The sequence below is a fragment of the Panulirus ornatus genome, chromosome 5 (assembly GCF_036320965.1).
Source record: "Panulirus ornatus isolate Po-2019 chromosome 5, ASM3632096v1, whole genome shotgun sequence".
NCBI lineage: Eukaryota > Metazoa > Arthropoda > Malacostraca > Decapoda > Palinuridae > Panulirus > Panulirus ornatus.
In genome coordinates, this window is record NC_092228.1 from 7,563,262 (window position 1) to 7,585,761 (window position 22,500).

Here is a 22,500-nt window from a genome sequence, read left to right on the forward strand (position 1 = left end):
TAACATATAAATTAGGAGAGGCACATTTACCTATGAATATAAAACCTTTTTTTTTTTCTTTTTTTTTTGTGTGTGTGAGGGGGATATTAAGTCCTGTGTCCCAGCCCTCCTGCTTGCTGGAACACTGGGAGCTGAGTGTGTTGGTAAAGCAATGCTAGAAGTTGAGTGCGTCATGCAAGTTGAGTGCGTTATACAGGCAATACTAGGGAGTTGAGTGCGTTATATATGCAATACTAGGGAGCTGAGTGCGTTATACATGCAATATTTGGGAGCTGAGTGCGTCATACAAGCAATACTAGGGAGTTGAGTGCGTTATATATGCAATACTAGGGAGTTGAGTGCGGTATACATGCAATATTTGGGAGCTGAGTGCGTCATACAAGCAATACTAAGGAGTTGAGTGCGTTATATATGCAATACTAGGGAGTTGAGTGCGGTATACATGCAATATTTGGGAGCTGAGTGCGTCATACAAGCAATACTAGGGAGTTGGAGTGCTTCATGCATGCAGTACTCGGGAGCTGAGTGTGTCATACAAACAATCTAGGGAGTTGAGTGCGTCATACATGCAATACTAGGGAGTTGTGGAGTGCGTCATACATGCAATAATAGGGAGTTGAGTGCGTCATACAAGCAATACTAGGGAGCTGAGTGCGTCATACAAGCAATACTCGGGAGTTGAGTGCGTCATACATGCAATACTAGGGAGCTGAGTGCACGGAGGAACGGGACAGCTATTCATCAGACTAACACAGACAAGACAAACAAAAAAAAAAACAGAGTGCCAGGCAGACACAGGCGGGGCAAACAATACGTTCCCCGGGCAAACACTTGACGGCGAGACACACGATCCTTCCTGTAAACAAACCTTCGTTAACCAGACAAACGACGAAAGCCAAACTATATCACCGAAGAGACAAACGAGCGTATAACAAGCAAAGGACGTCTAACAAACGACCGTCAGGTAGACAAACGATCATTAGGCAAACAGATGATGCCAGTAACTTGAAAACCTATGCAAACCAGCATTGTATATATATATATATATATATATATATATATATATATATATATATATATATATATATATATATATATATATATATATATATATATGCGCTACCTCGCAAACGCGGGAGACAGCGACAAAGCAAGAAACATATATATATATATATATATATATATATATATATATATATATATATATATATATATATATATATATATATATGGTTAGCTTTCTCAACTACCAGAGAAAAGGTCTTAGTTCGAATCCTTGTTGTTTTGAGGACATTTATATGCATTAAATTCGTGTGTGTGTGTATATATATATATATATATATATATATATATATATATATATATATATATATATATATATATATCATCAGGGCACACGACGTGTGACCTCTCAATATCCCCCTCCACCTCCACCTACAGTCGCCCCTCCCTCTCACATGCCTTCTCCATATCCTCTCACTTTACTCTCTCTTCCCCCTTTCACTTGACCTCTCCCCACCCTCTCTCTCTCTCTCTCTCTCTCTCTCTCTCTCTCTCTCTCTCTCTCTCTCTCTCTCTCTCTCTCTCTCACGCATCTCTCGCCAAACAATCCTGTCCAGATTTTTTTCTGTCTTCGTTTTGAGGTCAAACATGTGGCCGTGTGTACCTTAGAATCTCTCTCTCTCTCTCTCTCTCTCTCTCTCTCTCTCTCTCTCTCTCTCTCTCTCTCTCTCTCTCTCTCTCCCAGCAGTGGTTGGGGGTCGCCGGGTATATACACGGGGCTCTTCAGTTGAAGAACTTACTGAAGAACAGTAACAAAAAATGAAAATAATGATCACTTTGAGAATCACCCTCGGCCAAAGGTCACACAGTTATCTGGAATTTTAACAGGTATTTAACAGTGTTAATGATAACCATACCCGCGCAGGAGGCACTTAACCCATGTTTTAACGTTGAGAGAAAAAGAAGCCGTGTAGACATGTGGTATAAAGGGTATCATTAGCAGCGCTTAACTGCCTCGTTCAGGGACCCCCCAAACGAGGCTGTTAGCTTCGTTTAACCCGGGTTTAGTTTATCCGTGTACATTAATACGGTCGTTTCCCTTTGTGGGGAGAGGGGGTAGGGTAGGAGGTAGTCTGCGGATGGTCAGAAACACGTGTGAGCGTTGAGATGAACAGACACACGGGAGGGAAGAACAGACACACGGGAGGGAAGAACAGACAGACGGGAGGATGAACATACACACGGGAAGAAGAACAGACACATGAGAGGGAAGAACAGACACGCGAGAGGGAAGAAGAACAGACACACGAGAGGGAAGAACAGACACGGGAAGAAGAACAGACACACGAGAGGGAAGAACAGACACGCGGGAAGAAGAATAGACACACGAGAGGGAAGAGCAGACACGGGAAGAAGAATAGACACACGAGAGGGAAGAGCAGACACGGGAAGAAGAACAGACACGCGAGAGGGAAGAGCAGACACGGGAAGAAGAACAGACACACGAGAGGGAAGAACAGACACGAGAGGGAAGAGCAGACACGGAAAGAACAGACACACGAGAGGGAAGAATAGATACACGAGAGGGAAGAACAGACATACAGGACGGAATAACAGACAAACGGGAGGATGAACAGACACACAGGAGGAAGAACAGACACACGGGAGTACAGACGCACGGGTGATAAGAACAGATTATGTTGAACAGACAGACAGCAGACAGATACGGAGGCCCTCAAAATCATTTAAAGAGACGCTGTCATTAGACAGACAGAGAGACACAGACTAGTACTACGCACAGACAGACAGACAGACAGACACTGACAGACCCTCAAACACCCACGGCCAAATAGGGCTTACAGAATGTTACAAGATGTAATCACCATTTTGCCCCCACCCCCCCAAAAAAATCAAACACCCAAGTCTTAATTCTCAACCTTTATCTCTCTGGTCCATCATGGTAGAAACCAGAAACATTGAGATTTTGAGAAACCTCCCTTGAAACCCCGCAGAAACCATGCGTGTGTAGACTGAACGCCCGTGGAGACCGTAAATTTAAGGCCTATATTTTTAGACGGGGAAATTTTGAAAGAATTTCCCCGCGCTGTAGGCAAGGTAAACATAGGCTAGCGAGGGAATTATTTTAGCCCTCGTAATATGAGGTATTTTATATATATATATATATATATATATATATATATATATATATATATATATATATATATATATATTTATATTTATTTATTTTATTTATTTTGCTTTGTCGCTGTCTCCCGCGTTTGCGAGGTAGCGCAAGGAAACAGACGAAAGTAATGGCCCAACCCACCCCCATACACAATGTATATACATACACGTCCACACACGCAAATATACATACCTATACATCTCAATGTACACATATATATACACACACAGACACATACATATATACCCATGCACACAATTTACACTGTCTGCCTTTATTCATTCCCATCGCCACCTCGCCACACATGGAATATATATATATATATATATATATATATATATATATATATATATATATATATATATATATATATATATTTTAACTATTCGCCATTTCCCGCGTTAGCGAGGTAGCGTTAAGAACAGAGGACTGGGCCTTTTTTGGAATATCCTCACCTGGCCCCCTCTGTTCCTTCTTTTGGAAAATTAAAAAGAATAGAGAGGGGAGGATTTCCAGCCCCCCGCTCCCTCCCCTTTTAGTCGCCTTTTACGACACGCAGGGAATACGTGGGAAGTATTCTTTCTCCCCTATATATATATATATATATATATATATATATATATATATATATATAGATAGATAGATAGATAGATAGATAGATAGATAGATAGATAGATTAGGCAGGGCGAAGGATTGAATTATCGCTGGAGTTCTATACATATAAATTATTTCCTTGTTGACCACGTCTGTGCCGAGGGGTGGGACAAGCGACAGCAAAGAGACAGTAGGATGGTACGGAGAACGATGGTCGTACGACCCCTTGAGAACACGACGGTGATGGTCGTACGACCCTTGGGTGACCACGTCAGTACGACCCTTGGCCAACCCTTGAATCAAGGGTAACAGGGCAACAGATGTTGATAAAACTGACAGATGTGAGCACCAGACAGACAGAAATTCAAGTAGTTTCAGGTTCATAGTAACACAAAAGAGTACCAATATAGACGGGTGATTTTTGTGCCGAACAGACAGACTGGTAGACTGGTAGACGTCATCAACAAGAATTGTTTTTTCAAGGGTGGGATAATAGACGGGGCTGAGGGCATATACTACCCTACCGACAGCAATATCGCGAGACAGGAATAGCAGACAGGAAAAATTAGACTTAACAAAAGATCAAAGAACATATATTAAAAAAAAAAAAAATAGACGGACAATGAAGACAACGAAACCAATAGAAACAAACCCATGGGTGAAAAAAATATATATATATAGGCATTCACTACAAACCAAACAGACGTCAGACAGACACAGACTAACAATAGACAAACAATAACAAGAGAGGGTCCGGGGGAAGGGGGGGGGGGGAACCTAACAAAAGCGGCTGGGGTTGCGGGCACAAATGTTTCCGAGAGTTGTAATAGAGTGAAAACTATCGCACTGTTACCTGTGTTGTGTGTTGGTCCTGCAAGAAAACTAGGCCGGAGTGTGTGTGTGTGTGTGTGTGTGTTTCTGTTTACACTTGTGTAATTTGTGTGTGTATGTTCCTGTGTATTATTATTATTGTCATTATTATTATTATTATTATTCCATATGTGGCGAGGTGGCGATGGGAGTGAATAAAGGCAGACAGTGTGAATTGTGTGCATGGGTATATATGTATGTGTCTGTGTGTGATATATATATGTGTACATTGAGATGTATAGGTATGTATATTTGCGTGTGTGGACGTGTGTGTATATACATGTGTATGGTGGTGGGTTTGGCCATTTCTTTCGTCTGTTTCCTTGCGCTACCTCGCAAACGCGGGAGACAGCGACAAAGCAAAATGAATAAAATAAATAAATATTATTATTATTATTATATTATTATTATCATTATTAATTATATCATTATTATTATTATTATTATTATTATTATTATTATATAATCTAAACATAATCTAAACATTCATATAATTTTGTTGTAATATAATTGTCATTGTCTTAATTGTTTAGCGAATACTATACATTGACGTATTTGTGTGGAATTGGTACGAGGTGGGTTTTTGTTGTTGTTGTTGTTTATATCAAAAGCTTTCCGGTATTTGATTATTTTTTTTTAACTTACAGCAACTTCGAATGCGCGTCCTCTCCGGCGAGAGCGTTCGCTCCTGGGATGAATTCCACAATAGATCTCTATACGTGTGAACGGAGGAGCCCGGGGACGTGTGCACATCCCGGTTATATTAGAGGCAGCCTTATTAATGCAGTGGAGCAGAGCTGTCGAGTTATCAAGGCGTCTAGGCCGCTAGTAAAGTAATGGTAATTGGCAAGGGAGGCCCCCCCCACCCGCGCGCCAGTAAAGTAATGGAGGCTGGCGACCGAGTCGGGCCGGGCCCCTCCACCGCCAGTAAAGTCACGGTAATTGGCAACTCGGAGCCCAGAACTGCCGGTCGGTGATTAAACCCAACTTCCGGATCGGCGCGAGGAATTACGTTGATAAGGTTTTGAGGGAGTGGGTCTGCAAGAGAGGGCGAGCGCTGGTTTGTTCTTAATCTAAAACCCGCACCCGCTTCCACATATGTGGAGGAGTGTATACGTCACAAAGTGGGAGGGAATGTGGACACCCATAAGCCCATGTCTCTCTCTCTCTCTCTCTCTCTCTCTCTCTCTCTCTCTCTCTCTCTATATATATATATATATATATATATATCCCCTTACCTACAGCCTGATGTCCCTTTCCCCCTATTCAATCGTCATGTCAGATAAAGGTGAGGAAGGCCTGACAGGTAATAGGATTAATTAGCCGGCGAGTGGAGGTGATGAAGATGGAGGGGGAGGAAGGTAGTGGCGGTTGAGGGGGTTGGGTGTGGTGGTGGGGAGGAGGTGGTGTCAATCCCTTGTCCATACTCTTCCTTAGTCTGTTTCCTCGTTTCCGATGTCCGTTCTTCATTCGGTCAAGCTCTGTGCATCCGTTCGTCCGGATATCGTCGTCTCGTTCGGTCTTTCGTCATAAAATCGTTTTGTGTGTCTGTCATCCTCAGAGGCGAGGCACGTCTCCCTATTGGCTATTACGTCATCAGCCGGGAGTTCAATAATATTTTGTAATCCATTTCACAGGGAGAGTTTGCGTCCAGTTAGGCGAGAGGACGGAGTTACGGTAACAGGTCCATTGTATTGGAATATTTAAAATGCTGACCATAAATTGTGAAGAGTGCAAATCGAGACGAAGAAATGTTGGTACGAGACTTGGGATTATGGAAGCCGCCCGCCCGTTCCAAATTTCTATTCTTAAAGTATTACGATACCGGCGGATTTAATACATCTGGATGTATTATAATACACGCTAGATTATTCCCTAGCTTTGTCTAATATGCCGTATTGTCTGGAGGTTCTCCCAGTATATGAATCTGCTCAACATTATTTTTTTTTAAAAGAGCGACGGATCGGCAAGAGATTCCAAGTTCCCGTGTTGCCTTGGGTCGTCTGGTCCCGCTGAATCTTCTCCCGGGATTTTCTACATTGTTTAGGCTCACGGAGGCTTTCTTCCCGTGGGGAAATAAATGTATGCTATTGTGAGTTTGAGGTAAGTTCATGATCGCTCAGATATTAGCGTAGGAAAGTGGTCGTATCGGTGTAGCCGGGGAGAAACGTGGTGTCTAGATCGAGGCGAGCGTGTGGCCGGACGCCATATTGGTTCGCGGCGTCTCTCTCTTCGTAGGAAAAGTTCGTCCACACCAGTTTTCAGCAAAGTTCCAGTTGGTTTTAGTTGTCATCAGTTGAAAATGAAGTAATTAGTGTTCGATTGAAACGTCAACAATGGTGATTCCATTCCTTGAGTCAGCCATGTGATCCGTTAGCCATTGACTGAGCTGGTTGTGGACATACGTCACCGACCACGGGATAATTTTGTCTTGTTAGTAACTTTGTTTTAAGTTCCCCATCGTTCCCATTGGCCATTCGTGCGTTCTGTTCATGAATTTTACCCAGTCCCTATTTTTTACTATTTCTCCACCAGTGTTTGCTTTCCTCATCCTGTTATTGAATTTTGATGTCTTTTCCTTCCCATAAAGTGTTCATTGTTCATGTCCTGTTCTTGAGTTACTATGACGTTCTTTTGTTAACCACAACATTTTCTCTTGTCTTGCAGAACCTGAAGAACCAGATCATGACAACGAATCTCTGGGTAGAGCAGGTACGTTCCATATCCCTATTTGAATTACCTTATTAACCAAGATATTGGATTATCCAGGAATCAGGATAGTCCAGGCTGGTAGATTATCCAAGAGATTGGGACATCGAAGGGATTGAATCGCCCAGGATCCCGAGTTATCTGGGTACTGGATAATCCAGAAGCTTAGGTTTTCGGAGGTTCTGGATTATCTTGGACCTTTGGTTATCCAGTTTCCTTGATTATTCATAACCCTTGGTTAATCACAGCCATGGATTATACGGGATGCTTTGATTTTATCGATAACTCATGAATATAGATTATCATGATAATTATCATTAACTTTTGCAATGTAGAACTCCAGATTATCCAGTACGTAGAGTTATCCATAGATTATTTGAAGATGTAGAGAGATTTTTAGGGCTCCTTGTTAGCTAGTAACGTCAGATAGCTAGGCCTTAATTATTAGCGCATTTCTTGGTCTCATTATATCAGCGGTCTGTGATTACTGATTGCGTTTGATTATTCATGGCCCTTTAATCACTGAAGAACTGTAATGATCCATTACCTTTGATTATCCAAGAGCTGCCATTATCAGTTGCCTTTTAAGTATCGAGGAGCTGATTATTCATTGCCTTTGATTATCCAAGACCTGTAATTATCCAAGATTAATGGTTAACCAGGAAGGATATTAGAGGTGGCATGCATGGCACGAGGAGGATGTTCGATGAGTGCATCAAGTGGGGAAAGAAGGTGAATGCATTGGTTAATGAAAGTCATGAAAGAACGTGTGTGATTGAAGTGAAAGATGTGAGTCCAACACTCACTCGTGTGGGAGGGATCTTGAGAATTGTTGACATTCTCGCTAACCTGTCGCCAGAGCCCCACATTAGGAGGATAGTAAAGGAGACAAACTGTCTGCTGGCAAATATTGGTGTATCTCTCAAGTATATAGGTAAGGAAATGTTCAGCAAGCTGTTCGCATCCAGCGCCAGGCCAGAAATAGAATGTATTTCTCAGGTTTTGGCCACCCGCACCAAAAAAAAAAAAAGGGGGGGGGGAAGAACTATTTGAGAAGGTCCAGAGGTGGGTGACCAAGATGGTACCAAAATTAATAGACTTGAGTTACAGGGAAAGTTTAGAAGCCTTCAGTTTGCCCACCATGGAAGATAGAGGAGTTTAGGGTGACCTAACCATAACCATTAAGGTTTTTAAATCAAACTGATGAAGTCAACAATAGACATGTTGGTAGATGTAGGGTTAGAACCGCCAGATATAAAATGAAATCAAGAAACATGAGAAAAGATGGAAGGAGGTGATTATATAGGGAGCACCTACGGTAAGATATTAGCAGGAGGTCTTGCCAACATACCAAAAATTACAAGTACCGCCGACTTGATATTAGGAGTCAGTGCAGAAAGTCACCCTAGGTGCACGTAGTCTGGTAGACAGGGCAGTAGGTACTTAGAAATTCGTCGTAGGTACATGTAGGAGGGTGCGGCCGCTGATGTACGAGTGGGTGTTTGTGTGTCCGTCTGTTTGCGAGGTAGTGAGTCTTGGTGACTAAGCGGTGTTCGTCTTTGCCACAGTACTGGTTGGATTACAAGCTGATCTGGGACCCGGATGAGTACGGCGGGGTCAAGATGCTCCACGTCCCTTCTGACCACATCTGGAGGCCAGACATCGTACTCTATAACAAGTGAGTACACACACACACACACACACACACACACACACACACACACACACAAACTGACCTCAGAAAAAAAAGTGAGGTGTTGGTCTGCTGGACATCAGTATTTATTACATTCAGTTATAACTATATTTTTGTCGACTTGAGTCGGCAGCAGCAGGCGAGGTAGGTATTTTAAGTCGACCTTTAGAATTAGTTCAGTGTAAGTAACGTATTTGTTGTGTACTAAACGCTTGGGCAGGATTCCTCTGTGTATTTTGCTCAGTACTATGATTACGTTTTCTGTTTCGTCGTACGTTTTCGATTACCATATACTGCCTCTTTTTTTAAGGATGACTAATGCAAATGTCGTTAGTGGTTTCGAAAATGGTATTTATGTATTAAGAAAGCATTGTATATATGTAGCTTATATATATCAGTTATCTTTCAGTACGAGTTTGTATATGTGTACTATGCTTCTAACCCTTCGAACTTGGGTCTGGCAAATGATTTTTATCGTGTTTTCTTAAATGTTATATATTTACCTTTTTTTTTTTTTTCGAAGTGCATGTCTCTCTCTTTATATCAAGAAAATTTTTATTTGTCCTACGATACCCCAAGGATGTCCGCACGCTTGCATGATTCATCTTGAGGTTGCTTATGAAACAATATTATTTTTTTTTTAACTCATATTGAGTCGTTACTCATCTTGGTAAGCATGTATTTCATTGTGTACTCACGGCAGGAGTGATGACATGGCATTAATGATTATTTACCTAAGTACTTGAGTGAAATTATTGACATGAGATTGATTAATGTGAAGTGTGTACATGATGCAGTGAGCGCCCACTGTCTTGAAATACATAATACCCTCCCACAGCAAGGATTCGAACCGGTACCATATGTGTCGGGGCTAGATATGCTCACAGTTATGGGCTCCATAGCGTAGTGTACCCAGCTCTTACACAGATATTAGTGGTACGAATCCCTGCTGTTGGAGGGCTATATATATATATATATATATATATATATATATATATATATATATATAGTGTTTCTGTAGGAGAAATGCATGTGTAAGTAATACGTTTGTTATACATTTTGTTTAGTTTTCTTCGCAGCAAACGTGTGTTTCGTAGCATGTGCATGCCATATTCGTTTTCATTGATACGTTCCTGTTTTCTTTTCGGAGGGGGTAGACCACTCCCCATTTTCCACGGGGAGCCGGAGATGAGTAACTCATTTATTCTTTCTCCACGCTAGGCATTTACATATCACAGGGCAATAACATCACTTCTTCCAGCTGTAACATACGTACGCGTGAACGTATGTGCATTATGTGTGTGTGTGTGTATGTTTCTGGGTGTACAGTCGTACATAATTTATGTACAAAATGATATTTTCGTATGTTTATATACAAAATCTTTGTCATATATATGTTATGTATCTATCTATCTATCTTTCCATCTATCTATCTATAATATATATGTGTATATATATATATATATATATATATATATATATATATATATATATATATATATATATATATATATATATATATATATAGGGAGACAAGGGTGGTAGATGGGGTGGGGTTAAGACAAGCAGAGCCAAGCCCTGATATGCTTAGTCTGGATTGTTAAATATTTGACCCTTCAAGGTGATAGACTGCCGCCCTCCCACCTGTGAACGCCGACACCTGGTGCGGGGGTGTTGAACGCTGCCACCTGGTGTTGGGGGAGGGAAGGGGTGTTGAACGCGCTGCCACCTGGTGTTGGGGGAGGGAAGGGGTGTTGAACGCTGCCACCTGGTGTTGGGGGAGGGAAGGGGTGTTGAACGCTGCCACCTGGTGTTGGGGGAGGGAAGGGGTGTTGAACGCGCTGCCACCTGGTGTTGGTGGAGGGAAGGGGTGTTGAACGCTGCCACCTGGTGTTTTGTGGAGGGAAGGGGTGTTGAACGCTGCCACCTGGTGTTGGGGGAGGGAAGGGGTGTTGAAGGCTGCCACCTGGTGTTGGTGGAGGGAAGGGGTGTTGAACGCTGCCACCTGGTGTTGGGGGAGTGAAGGGGTGTTGAACGCTGCCACCTGGTGTTGGGGGAGTGAAGGGGTGTTGAACGCTGCCACCTGATGTTGGGGGAGTGAAGGGGTGTTGAACGCTGCCACCTGATGTTGGGGGAGTGAAGGGGTGTTGAACGCTGCCACCTGGTGTTGGGGGAGGGGTGTTGAACGCTGCCACCTGATGTTGGGGGAGTGAAGGGGTGTTGAACGCTGCCACCTGGTGTTGGGGGAGGGAAGGGGTGTTGAACCACCTGGTGTTGGGGGAGGGAAGGAGTGTTGAACGCTGCTGTGGAGGTAGGGAAGGTGTGTTGAACGCTGACACCTTGTGTTGGGGAGAGATGTGAACGCAACCACCTTGTGCAGGGGAAGGAGGGGGATGTGAATTATGCCACCTGTTGCGGGGCAGAACCTGGGGATTAGCCTCCCTGAGGGCGTGTGACCTCTGGGGTAGAGGAAGACCCGGGAATGGCTGGGCCCCCCCTGAGGGAATGTGACCTGTGGGTTGGACTTGAGGAAAGGCTCCCCTGAGGTGGTGTGACCTGTGGGTAGGAGGACCTGGAGAATGGTTCCACCTTACCTAGTGTGACCTGTGGCTAGCAGAACCTGGGATGTTCCCCAGAGGGGAGTGTGACCTGGTAAGGGACGACCTGGAAGGGAGATGGAGTTGATTTTTTCTTTTTTTTTTCCTTTTTTTTTTAAGGGGATGTGAGGAGGTAGCAGGTTGGGGGTGTGAGGAGTGAGCTGGGGTTAAGGGAAGGGGAGGGTGTGCCAGTCTAGCCAGCCAGGTCAAGGGTCAATAAGTTATGGCAGTCAGGTGAGGTCAGCCACCCGGCTAGACGCTAGGTCACCCACAATGCCGGATAATCCCACCTTTATTTCCTGACTGACGGGCCGGATAATCCAACCTTCACTGCCCGATAGTCCGGATAATCGAATGTCCAAGCTGTTAGGTGATATATTCGTTAATACCTGCTGGCGAATGTAGTGGCCATTTATGCTGGAAGTGTGTTTCTGGTCCATGTAGAACGATGTAGAGATGTAGTGTTTTAACTCCGGTTAATGTAGACGGTTCGGAGGTCGTGGTGTGAGTGGTCTGTGTGGTCAGAGGGGGGGTCAGTAGGTCTGGTTGGGGGGTCTGCGGTGATTCACGGTCCAATGGAGACGGTTCGGAGGTCGTGCTGTGAGTGGTCTGTGTGGTCAGAGGGTCAGTAGGTCTGGTTGGGGGTCTGCGGTGATTCACGGTCCCATAGGTCCGTTGGAGGTCTGTTGTGATTCAGGGATAAAAAGAAAAAAAAGGTTTCTTTGAGGTCTCTGGTGATTCAGGGGTTGTAAATAGGTCTGTTGAGATCTGGGGTGATTCATGGAACCATAGCTATGTCTTAGGAGGTCTCTGGTGATTCAGTGAGCCACAAGGCTTATATAAAACCCTCTCAGGTGATTCAGGGCTTTGAGTCTTTTGAAGTTGATATTGTTACGGGTGATCTATCATGCCTCTAGGGGGATCTTAATATGACCCTTAGGGATTGACTGTTCTTCAAGCCTTGGTATGATTCAGGGAAACTCTATATATAAAGACCCCATGGGTCCCTGGCACGATTCAGGAACTCACAAGTCTGCACATTCCTCAGGCATGATTCAGGTACGTGTAAGTCTGCTGAGGCTTGACGAAGTGACCCATAAGTCTGCTGAGGTATGATTCATAAACCCATAAATTTGCAGATATGAGATTCGGAGAGTAATGTGTGTGTGTGTGTGTGTGTGTGTGGAGAGTCCCTGGCGTGACTCGGTCATTCTCTATAAGTCTCCACAGAGTCCCTAGCATGATTCAGGGATCCAAGAGTCTTAGGATGATGTGATTCAAGGGATCCATAAGTCTTGTAATGATGTGATTCAGGGGCCCATAAGTCTGTCGTGTTATGATTCAGGGGTCCATAAGTCTTATAATGATGTGATTCGGGACCCATAAGTCTTGTAATGATGTGATTTAGGGATCCATAAGTCTGTAATGTTATGATTCAGAAGACCATAAGTCTGTAATGTTATGATTCAGAGGACCATAAGTCTGTTGTGGTATGATTCATGGATCCATAAGGCTGGATGGCGAGTGTGTCAGGCATGATACACGGGGGTCATAAGTCTGCCCCTCCCCCACCCACACTGGTGAAGGGCGGTTCAGTTCTTTTTTTTTTTCCCAGGCGTGGCACTAGTGGAGAGGAGGGGTGAGGGAGAGAGAGAGGCGCACAGGTGTTGTGGTGGTGATGAATGGGTAAACATCGATCATTAAGGAGGATCTCCCCGTCCGCCTCTCCCCCACCACACCCCCTCCTTCTCCACCCTGCCCCTCCTCTCTCTCTCTCTCTCTCCCCCTACCCTTCCCCCGCCCCTCCCAACCCCCTCCCCCTCCCACCTCTGGCTGCTGGGGGTCTGTCCGTCCGTCCGTCCGTCCGTCCGTCCGTTCCCTGATTCCTTCCGAAATTGATTAAGTCCCGTTTCATATTCTCCTGCCCCGGGATATAATTCTCTCTCTCTCTCTCTCTCTCTCTCTCTCTCTCTCTCTCTCTCTCTCTCTCTCTCTCTCTCTCTCTCTCTCGAGGGGGCTCCCGCGGCGCCCAGAGAGCTAGCCTCGTCCAATGGGCGTGACTAAGGCCGGGAAGTGTTTCTTCTTTTTTTAAGGGTGAGTGTCGGACAGTCGAGGAATTGGTGGCGGTTGCTTTCTGTATGGGATCTGCGGTTGTTTGCTGCTGGTCGAGTCGTTACGGTTTCAGTATGGGGCATGGCAGGTGGGGGATTGTATACTGTAACGGTTGGTTTCGCTGTCCAGATGGTTGATGGTCTGTAGTTACCAGGGGACCAGCGATTGTACTGAGTGCCCTTTGTTCCGTTTGTTGTGTTTAGCGTTGTTAACGTTTGTAGTTTTGAGGAGGAGGAGGAGGAGGACCAAGAGGGTGAGGCGTAGGTTAGGTTGGAGGGTAAGAATCCAGCTGAGGTCGTGGTGTGCACTGTGGAATTTCGCCTCTTGTCGTCTCGTGGGGAAGGTAGTGGCTTGGTTTATCGTTGTTTGGTTATGGCATTTACTTTCCCCCTCCCCCACACATTAAGCCCGTGACGTAACTTTGTCCGGTAGTTTGACGGATTGCCACCACCGTTTGCGCCGCGTCCTTGGGTAATCAGCCAGTGGTGAAGGTCAGCTGGAGAGGAAGGAAACAGAATGGAACGGTGGGGGAAGTGCGACCCTTGAATATGCTGATTTGGCCTTTGACCTAAGCAGTTGAGACTACCTCATCCCCCACCCCCAGTAAGCTCAGTTGTGGTGTATATTCTGCTGTGTCACAGTGAAGCGACTTGGTGGGGGTGTGTGGGGGTTGGGTGGAGGGCTTCCAGTTCCAGGGAAGGGGTTGGGTTGTGTAGGGAAGGGTGGGGGAATGGGTTGGTGATGGATGTGGGTTGGGGGTGGTGGTATCGACAGGTGGTTCCAGCGGTGACCAGGAACACAGATGGCACCAACAGCTGGTTATGGCCTAGCGGGAACAACCTCCCTAGTCCATCCCCCAGTACTGATACCTTCCCCCGGTCCAGCCCCAGTACTGATACCTTCCCCCGGTCCAGCCCCAGTACTGATACCTTCCCCCAGTCCTGCCCCAGTACTGATACCTTCCCCCAGTCCTGCCCCAGTACTGATACCTTCCCCCGGTCCAGCCCCAGTACTGATACCTTCCCCCAGTCCTGCCCCAGTACTGATACCTTCCCCCGGTCCAGCCCCAGTACTGATACCTTCCCCCGGTCCAGCCCCAGTACTGATTAGCTTCCTGTCGCCCGAGTACTGGATCCCTACCAGTGGTGCCCAGGTATGATACTTTCCAGCGTGCCAGGAACCAGCCCCAGTCTGATACCTTGCCCATCCTAGTCCATCCCCAGTACTGATACCTTCCCCCAGTCCATGCCCAGTACTGATTCCCTTACCCCCAGTCCTGCCCCAGTACTGATACCTTCCCCCAGTCCTGCCCCAGTACTGATACCTTCCCCCAGTCCAGCCCCAGTACTGATACCTTCCCCCAGTCCTGCCCCAGTACTGATACCTTCCCCCAGTCCTGCCCCAGTACTGATACCTTCCCCCAGTCCTGCCCCAGTACTGATACCTTCCCCAGTCCAGCCCCAGTACTGATACCTTCCCCAGTCCTGCCCCAGTACTGATACCTTCCCCCAGTCCTGCCCCAGTACTGATACCTTCCCCCAGTCCTGCCCCAGTACTGATACCTTCCCCAGTCCAGCCCCAGTACTGATACCTTCCCCCGAGTCCAGCCCCAGTACTGATACCTTCCCCCAGTCCAGCCCCAGTATTGATACCGTTAGCCCCCTCCGCCCCGAGTTATAGTCCAGTCATCTCCAGTTACAAGGGATCGCATTTACTCCATTCATCCCAATTTAGGTTGAAGGGCGCCCCTATTTCCCTCCCCATTTGTGCGAATTCCTGCAGCTTCTCCTCTTCGCCTGGGTGATGGGAGATGACAGATTGTCCGTGGCCTGCGGAGGGGATTGGATCATAGGGGAGAATGTGTGAGAGAGGGTTTTGGGGGAGGTGTCTTGCCAAGGAGGGAGGGAGGGAGTGAAGGTTATGATGAGGATGTAGGGAGAGGAAGGGGCGGAGGTTGTGTGGTAGATGATGTCATCTTAGCCACTACCACATCCACTACCACTGCCACCACCTCCGCCACACTGGTAATCGTGGCGTATGTTGATATGGACTGCTGGGAATCTCTCTCTCTCTCTCTCTCTCTCTCTCTCTCTCTCTCTCTCTCTCTCTCTCTCTCTCTCTCTCTCTCTCTCTCGTGCGGTGCTCTGAGGGCATCCGCAAATTGGGTAAGGATATCCAATTTAGGGGAAAACGGCAAGGAAATTGGTCAAGAGAGGAGGGACACACACCTGAAGCATCGAGAGTAGGAGAAGGAACAGGGATAACACCGTCGTGTGTGTGTGTGTGTGTGTGTGTGAGAGAGAGAGAGAGAGAGAGAGAGAGAGTAAAGAGGATGCTAAACCAGTGTTTGTGGAGTTTGCAACCTTAATGTAGGATCAGCTCCAACTCCCCCCCTGGCACAAGAGGAGGCCGCCACCAGCTCTCTCTCTCTCTCTCTCTCTCTCTCTCTCTCTCTCTCTCTCTCTCTCTCTCTCTCTCTCTCTCTGCAGACGTCCTTGGTCGACGACCCGACTCACTCACTTGCCCTTTGGCATCATCACGTCCCCCCAGGGCTTGGGGACCTGGTGTGTGTGTGTGTGTGTCCTGGCCAGTCCAGGACCCTCCACCAGGAGGGGTTCGGCGGGTCACATGACGCCGATGACGACACCACCACCCGTCACGTTCGTCACCACCCGGCCTTCGGAGGCTGGTGACGGGAGAGGAGCTCGTGTGACGCGTGGATCCCGATGGTGACTAGCCAGAGTCCCGTGGTCACAAGACCTGAGGGTAGAAGGTAGAGGAGCACGTCAGACCCACTGTATCAACAGACTGATGCCTCTACTCATGGCCAGTCCATCTACTCGTGGATGGAGCCGCCGACACCACCCCATCCATCATCCTGGCCCGTGATAGATGGACCCCGACGCCCGTCTCCCGTGCTAGCCCGTCGGTTCTGCCACACATATCCTTCGCGTAATGCCTCCCGCCTGTCTTGTGTCGACAGCCCTCTCCAGCGCACGAGTCCCCCGAGATCTTGTGTCTCGTAACATCGGGGGGGACCGGCGTGGCGTGGCGTTCGATCGACTGTGGGTGATACAAAGGACGTCTCACACAACAAGTTCCAGGATTAGGAATCTTTGGACATCTCTCGTGGCTCTGCCGTCGATTGTCCCTCCACGTCTCTCGCTGCTCAAGATTGTGTGTAATTAAGCAGGATCTGATTCCTCTCCCCCACCACCACTGTGCGAGGGAGGGTATCTCGAAGGGAGTGTTCTGCCAATGTGTCTTTCAGTAATCAAAACTTGCTCCCAGGATCATAAAGGTTTTGTAGATCCCGACCAGTAGAGAAGAGAGGCCAGGAGAGAAGCCTTCCCGAAGCTCAAGGATGAACCTTAAGTCCTCGTAGCGGCAAAGAAACAAAATGTAAACACTCGGACAATATAAGGTCTGATATTCGAGTCTGGTTTGTTTGGTCGGAGAGCATTCAGAGGAGCGGTGAACACTAGGGTGTTCAAAGGGGGTGTAGATCGAGTGTATGTGTTTTGAGTCTCAGAGGTGTCCAGTGTTTTAGTCGTTCGAGGCAAGTCATCAAGGGAGATGGGTTCCTTAAGGTCGCCTTTTTTGTACATCCTCGAGAGATGTGATATGTTCCTGTGTACGAGGACCGGCCGGATGGCCTTGTGTGTGTGGAGGATCTCCCACACCAGACAGCCTTGAGAAGTCCCGCTTAGAGCGACGCATCTCGGACAGGTCTTGGCGAGAACCCACTCAGGCGACCCATATTGGCTGTAGCAAGGGGGGGGGGGGGGGAAGCGATGAGTCAAACCTGCCCCATTAACACCGGAGGGGGGACCAGTGGACTCGGCGCTGAGTAAGATACGGGGAAGGCGATGAGGCATGTGTGTGACCCATTGACTACAGACCAGTGTACCAGTGCTAGGATACATCCACTCGTCTATGGCACCCAGCTCTTGCTGTGTGCCACCCTGCATAGTCTACATACGAATAGTACCTGTTTCCATGTATAATATAAATATTTAACAGCCAGAGCACATATACCCGTGTACATCAGCATCTCAGAAAGACCACTGTAAGACATCTTGAGAACCTGTAGTATTAAGTAAAGAAAATGGGAGTAGGTTTTAAAGGTAAATTCGGCTTTTGAAAAGGAGCAAACCGGGGAAAACGGGAGATCATACCTCACAGAGGTGGCAAGCAGGTCTACCCATGTAGTGTAGAGAGTTAGTGAGAGACAGAGAGAGGAGGGGGAGATGGATGGTCCGAGCAGTGAGGTACAGGTACGTATGCCTTTGGTTAGTAGAAAAACACAAACCGAAAACCCTTGACCACGACGGTACGACCCTTGAGCACGGCGACACGACCGAACGACCCCTGAGCACGATGGTACGACGATACTGCCCTTGACCACGACGGTACGACCCTAGAGCATGGCGACATGACAGAACGACCCTTGTGCACGACGGTACTACTCTAGGGCACCACTTTGCGACCTCAGAGCACAGCTACACGACAGTACGTCCCTTGACCACGACGGTACGACCCGTAAAGCACAGCGACACAACAGTACGACCCTTGACCACGACGGTACGACCCCTAGAGCACAGCGAGACGACAGTACGACCCTTGAGCACGACGGTACGACTCCTAGAGCACAGCGACGACGGTACGACTCTTAGAGCACTGCGACACGAGAGTACGACCGTCGGCACCATAAAGTAGGCTAAGTAAGTAGCCTTTAGTCACAAATTTTCCCGGGGTAATTTACTGAAGCATTTCCTTGTACTTTGTGATTATCATTTTCTGTACTTTTACACCTTCATGTATTCCTGTCATTCTGATGCACTCGCCCCTTCACCTAATACAGCAGTGGTTTTTTTTTCACTGTATTTACCTGTTGTATCCATGTATTGTAGATGTAATTTTCTTGTACTGAAAGGCGTCGTCGAGTAAATGTGTGTGTGTGTGTGTGTATGTGTCGTGGTTGTACATGCTTATGTAAGTGGACAGAAAACCCCCCTTTGTATTGAAACGATGGCACGTCTCTTTGTTGGCCCCCGATCTCAGTATACTGTCCCCAGTGTCCCATAGTTTGAATTTATCGCACGCTGTTCCGTCTGGGCCCTCGGGACAGACGGTCCGGCCGTACCACACCGGAGGGCCTTTCATGCGTCTTTAGTCCGACACGGTTGGGATGAATATGCTAAGAAAGGAGGCCAACGCACATATGTGCTGTTATTTTTAAATGCACAGGGACCTTGTGGTCACTTTGTATGTATGCATGTACGTGTGTTTGTTTGTTTGTTTGTGTGTATGTGTGTGTGTGTGTGTGTGTGTGTGCATCTTGGGATGTGAACGGAAAGTATGTGTACACAAGTGTGGGTGTTTCTGTAGAGGTTGAAGACTGTTAGCCTGTACAAACAAGTTGGTAATTAGTGGTAATTAATGCTTTTTGTTCTCCCTTTCTCCTCTGCTTGTATGCCCTGCCCCCCTTTCCTACACCCTCCCTCCACCCCCTCACGCTACACCCGCCACACCCTTCCTTCCCCCCCTCGTAGCGCGGACGGTAACTTCGAGGTGACCCTGTCGACCAAAGCGACCCTCCACATGAACGGGCTGGTCGAGTGGAAGCCGCCGGCCATCTACAAGTCCTCGTGCGAGATCGACGTCGAGTACTTCCCCTTCGACGAGCAGACCTGCGTCATGAAGTTCGGGTCTTGGACCTACGATGGCTTCCAGGTACGTGTGTGTTTGTGTGTGCGTCCCTCTCGTGGAATGTTTCTATCTCTCTCTGTTATTTTTCCATTATTATCAGGAAGATATTTATGATTCCTCCCCTGAACGTATAGAGAAGTGGGGGAAATGTGTACGTCTTCTGGAAATTATTACTTCCTATAGTTGGTCACTAAAAATGAAAATAACAATTCTTGACCAAGTTTGATACGAGTGTCAAAAATCGTATATTAAAAGCAATTTAGTTGATTCTGTGTATTGCCGGGGGAGTAGAAACGAGATTAAGAAAACTATTGAACCTCTCTCTCTCTCTCTCTCTCTCTCTCTCTCTCTCTCTCTCTCTCTCTCTCCTCTGGAATTAGAACTGGAGTGTTTCAGGTTGGTGAAAGTTTCGCCAGGGATCATGTTGAAACGGTGGGGGCGGGGGAGGGAAGCGTTGCCAGTAGAAGTTTCGCCAGAGATCATGTTGAAATGGTGGAAACGCCGCGGGAAAAATACCCGCGAAATTCGGACTCTCTTCCTCACGATTGCTGGGGTTGTAAAGAAGACTTTAACAGAAAACGGGCGCATCCGGGTCGGTGGCGTCCGGCCCAGTCAGTGATGGCGTCTTTCGAGTCCTGGTACGATTGTTATCATGTCCATAAAAGACATGCAGAAGACGCCACCAGGATCACCTGTCAGGCAGGAATGGAGTCGAATCCAATGGAATTAAAACCTCTGATGTATATAAGAGCTGGTAGCAGGGTAGAACTATACACCGAAGAGATAACTTATTCCCTATCTACACAACGTTTGCCGACAGTGTTAACGTGTGATTTGATCTATCTTCTCCATAAGGATCATTGGCATAAGGTGACGAGAATGCAAAGCTAAGTCGATAACGCAGATCTGTGGATTTCTCCGGACCTGTTGCCTCGTAATGTGAGAGCAAGGTTTGAGCGATTCTTATTGATGCTGAAGAAATGGATCATTTTAAATCATCCCTGGAGGAGAGGATCAGAGATCACCGATACACGGGTAGATAAAAGAGCTTTTGTTTATTGCGTAGTTCAGTCATTGAAGCAAAGTGATATTGGTTGATACCAGTTTTTGGCATGTTTATTCGGCACTCCATTACGGACGGTTACAGGCTTTTATATATATATATATATATATATATATATATATATATATATATATATATATATATATATATTTATATATATATTGACCAAGATACCGTCACACAGACCACTTAAACTTCACAATATATATATATATATATATATATATATATATATATATATATATATATATATTGTGTGTGTGGCATTGAGACAGATCCAGCGCGGAAAAACCCCCTTCGAGGCTTGTGACAGAAGCTGGGTGGGAGGAGGAGGAGGAGGAGGAAAGTGGTTGGTGGCGTGGAGCAAACTTGAGTTAGATTGAGTTTAGTTTGAGTTTGGCGTGACTCCCGTCCCATGACCTCCGTGCTAGGTGGGTGAGGAGAGCCCCCCCCCCCCCCCCCTCCTTAGAGCAGCCGCCTTATATAATAATATCACGTCTACTTTATCACGTTCAGAGGAAATTACCTTGGGAATTACATCAGAATTTAACGTGTTTATTCGAAAATTTATATAAAAGCTTACGTGAATGTTTTCTTTCTAGTGTTGTTACCAGTTTGTTGACTTTTAAAGTTTATCAAAACATTTTCTTTCCAAAATTTACCACGTCATATTAATCAATGGTCATGAAATCCTTTTTTGTTTCTACTCTAAACATGTTTTGCTGCAACGTATGGATACATAGCTTGCATTGTTTTAAAAGCTAATTACAGTGGATATATATATATATATATATATATATATATATATATATATATATATATATATATATATATATATATATTGTGTTTGCTGAGACTGCGTGGGTAGCGGAGGCCCTGATCAAGGCCATCCCATTATCGACTAACTCCAAGGGGTGGATGAACAGCTTTGGTTACCTGTGGACCGACTGCTGCAACCAGGATTCAAACCTGTGCGCACGACCCTGGCCGGCCAGTGAATTGCGTCGCGGTCATAAACGCTTAACAGCTACACCACTAAATGCTCTGCCCGCCTTTATGAGCAGACAAACAATGGCATCGTTTTCACCCATCCGCTCTCCGCTGTCCAGTGTAATGGAAGGGCAGCCAAGCCCAACAGACTACTGTATGGTTCACCTTGACCACCTTATATATATATATATCCTGTGGGTTACCCCGTGCCGTAACCTCCCATATAACAAATTGCTATGAACTTGTGTAACATCTTACTGAAAAAAAAATGGGAAAGTATTTTTGCTACCCCCCAAGACGTCAACACTGGCTCCAGTTACCCAATAACCGCTAGCCACGTCAGGAGCGTCACGACCAATGACGCGCCGGATGTACCCGTTCGTCTCGCGGGAAGGGAGGGAAAATCCGCGCATCCCCATAAACCCGTGTCGCCTCCCTCCCACGCCTGTAAGGGGTTAATGGTCTGATTCCTGAATATTGCCATTGCTCTCAGCGTTAAGGGGCCTGACCTCCGAGTATCACCATCACGCGACATTAAGTTTAGGGCCTGACCTTTCGCCTAAACCCCACTGGTGCTCGATGTGAAGAGCACGACCGTAAGATGAAAAATGTCATGGCTGTTTTATATACTGGACCTGATCGGAAACCGGCGCCATCATGACGCTCAAAGGACTTTTGGATATATAGTCAGCACTTCAGGCGATAAGCTGGCTTCCTCTCGTCACCTGTAGGTACGGAGTGGATTGGACGCCGAACTGGCCACCACACACACACGGGGAAGGAAGAATGGTGCGTGAAGGGAGCTTTGGGGTATCGGGGCCTGAATATTCAGGAGGGCTGTGAGCATGCGTAGCACAAGGTATATTCTAATGATGATGTATAATTGGGAGACGTGTGATCAGTGAGCTCAACCAAGACATGTGAAAGAGTTGAGGACACTAAGCAGTGGGGTTAACGTGTAGGTCTTGGCCCT

At 46.5% G+C, this 22,500-nt stretch overlaps 1 protein-coding gene across 6 annotated transcripts in view; it reads left to right on the forward strand.

The window, feature by feature from the left end:
• The window catches only part of LOC139747840 (acetylcholine receptor subunit alpha-like), a 331,403-nt gene that overhangs the window by 233,906 nt on the left and 74,997 nt on the right, over nt 1–22,500 (forward strand). For all 6 annotated transcript variants that reach the window (XM_071660369.1, XM_071660367.1, XM_071660368.1 and 3 more), the window contains exons 2-4: nt 7,319–7,363; nt 8,929–9,038; nt 19,318–19,498. In XM_071660369.1, the coding sequence (XP_071516470.1) occupies nt 7,319–7,363; nt 8,929–9,038; nt 19,318–19,498 (336 nt within the window). The remainder of the gene's footprint in view (nt 1–7,318; nt 7,364–8,928; nt 9,039–19,317; nt 19,499–22,500) is intronic.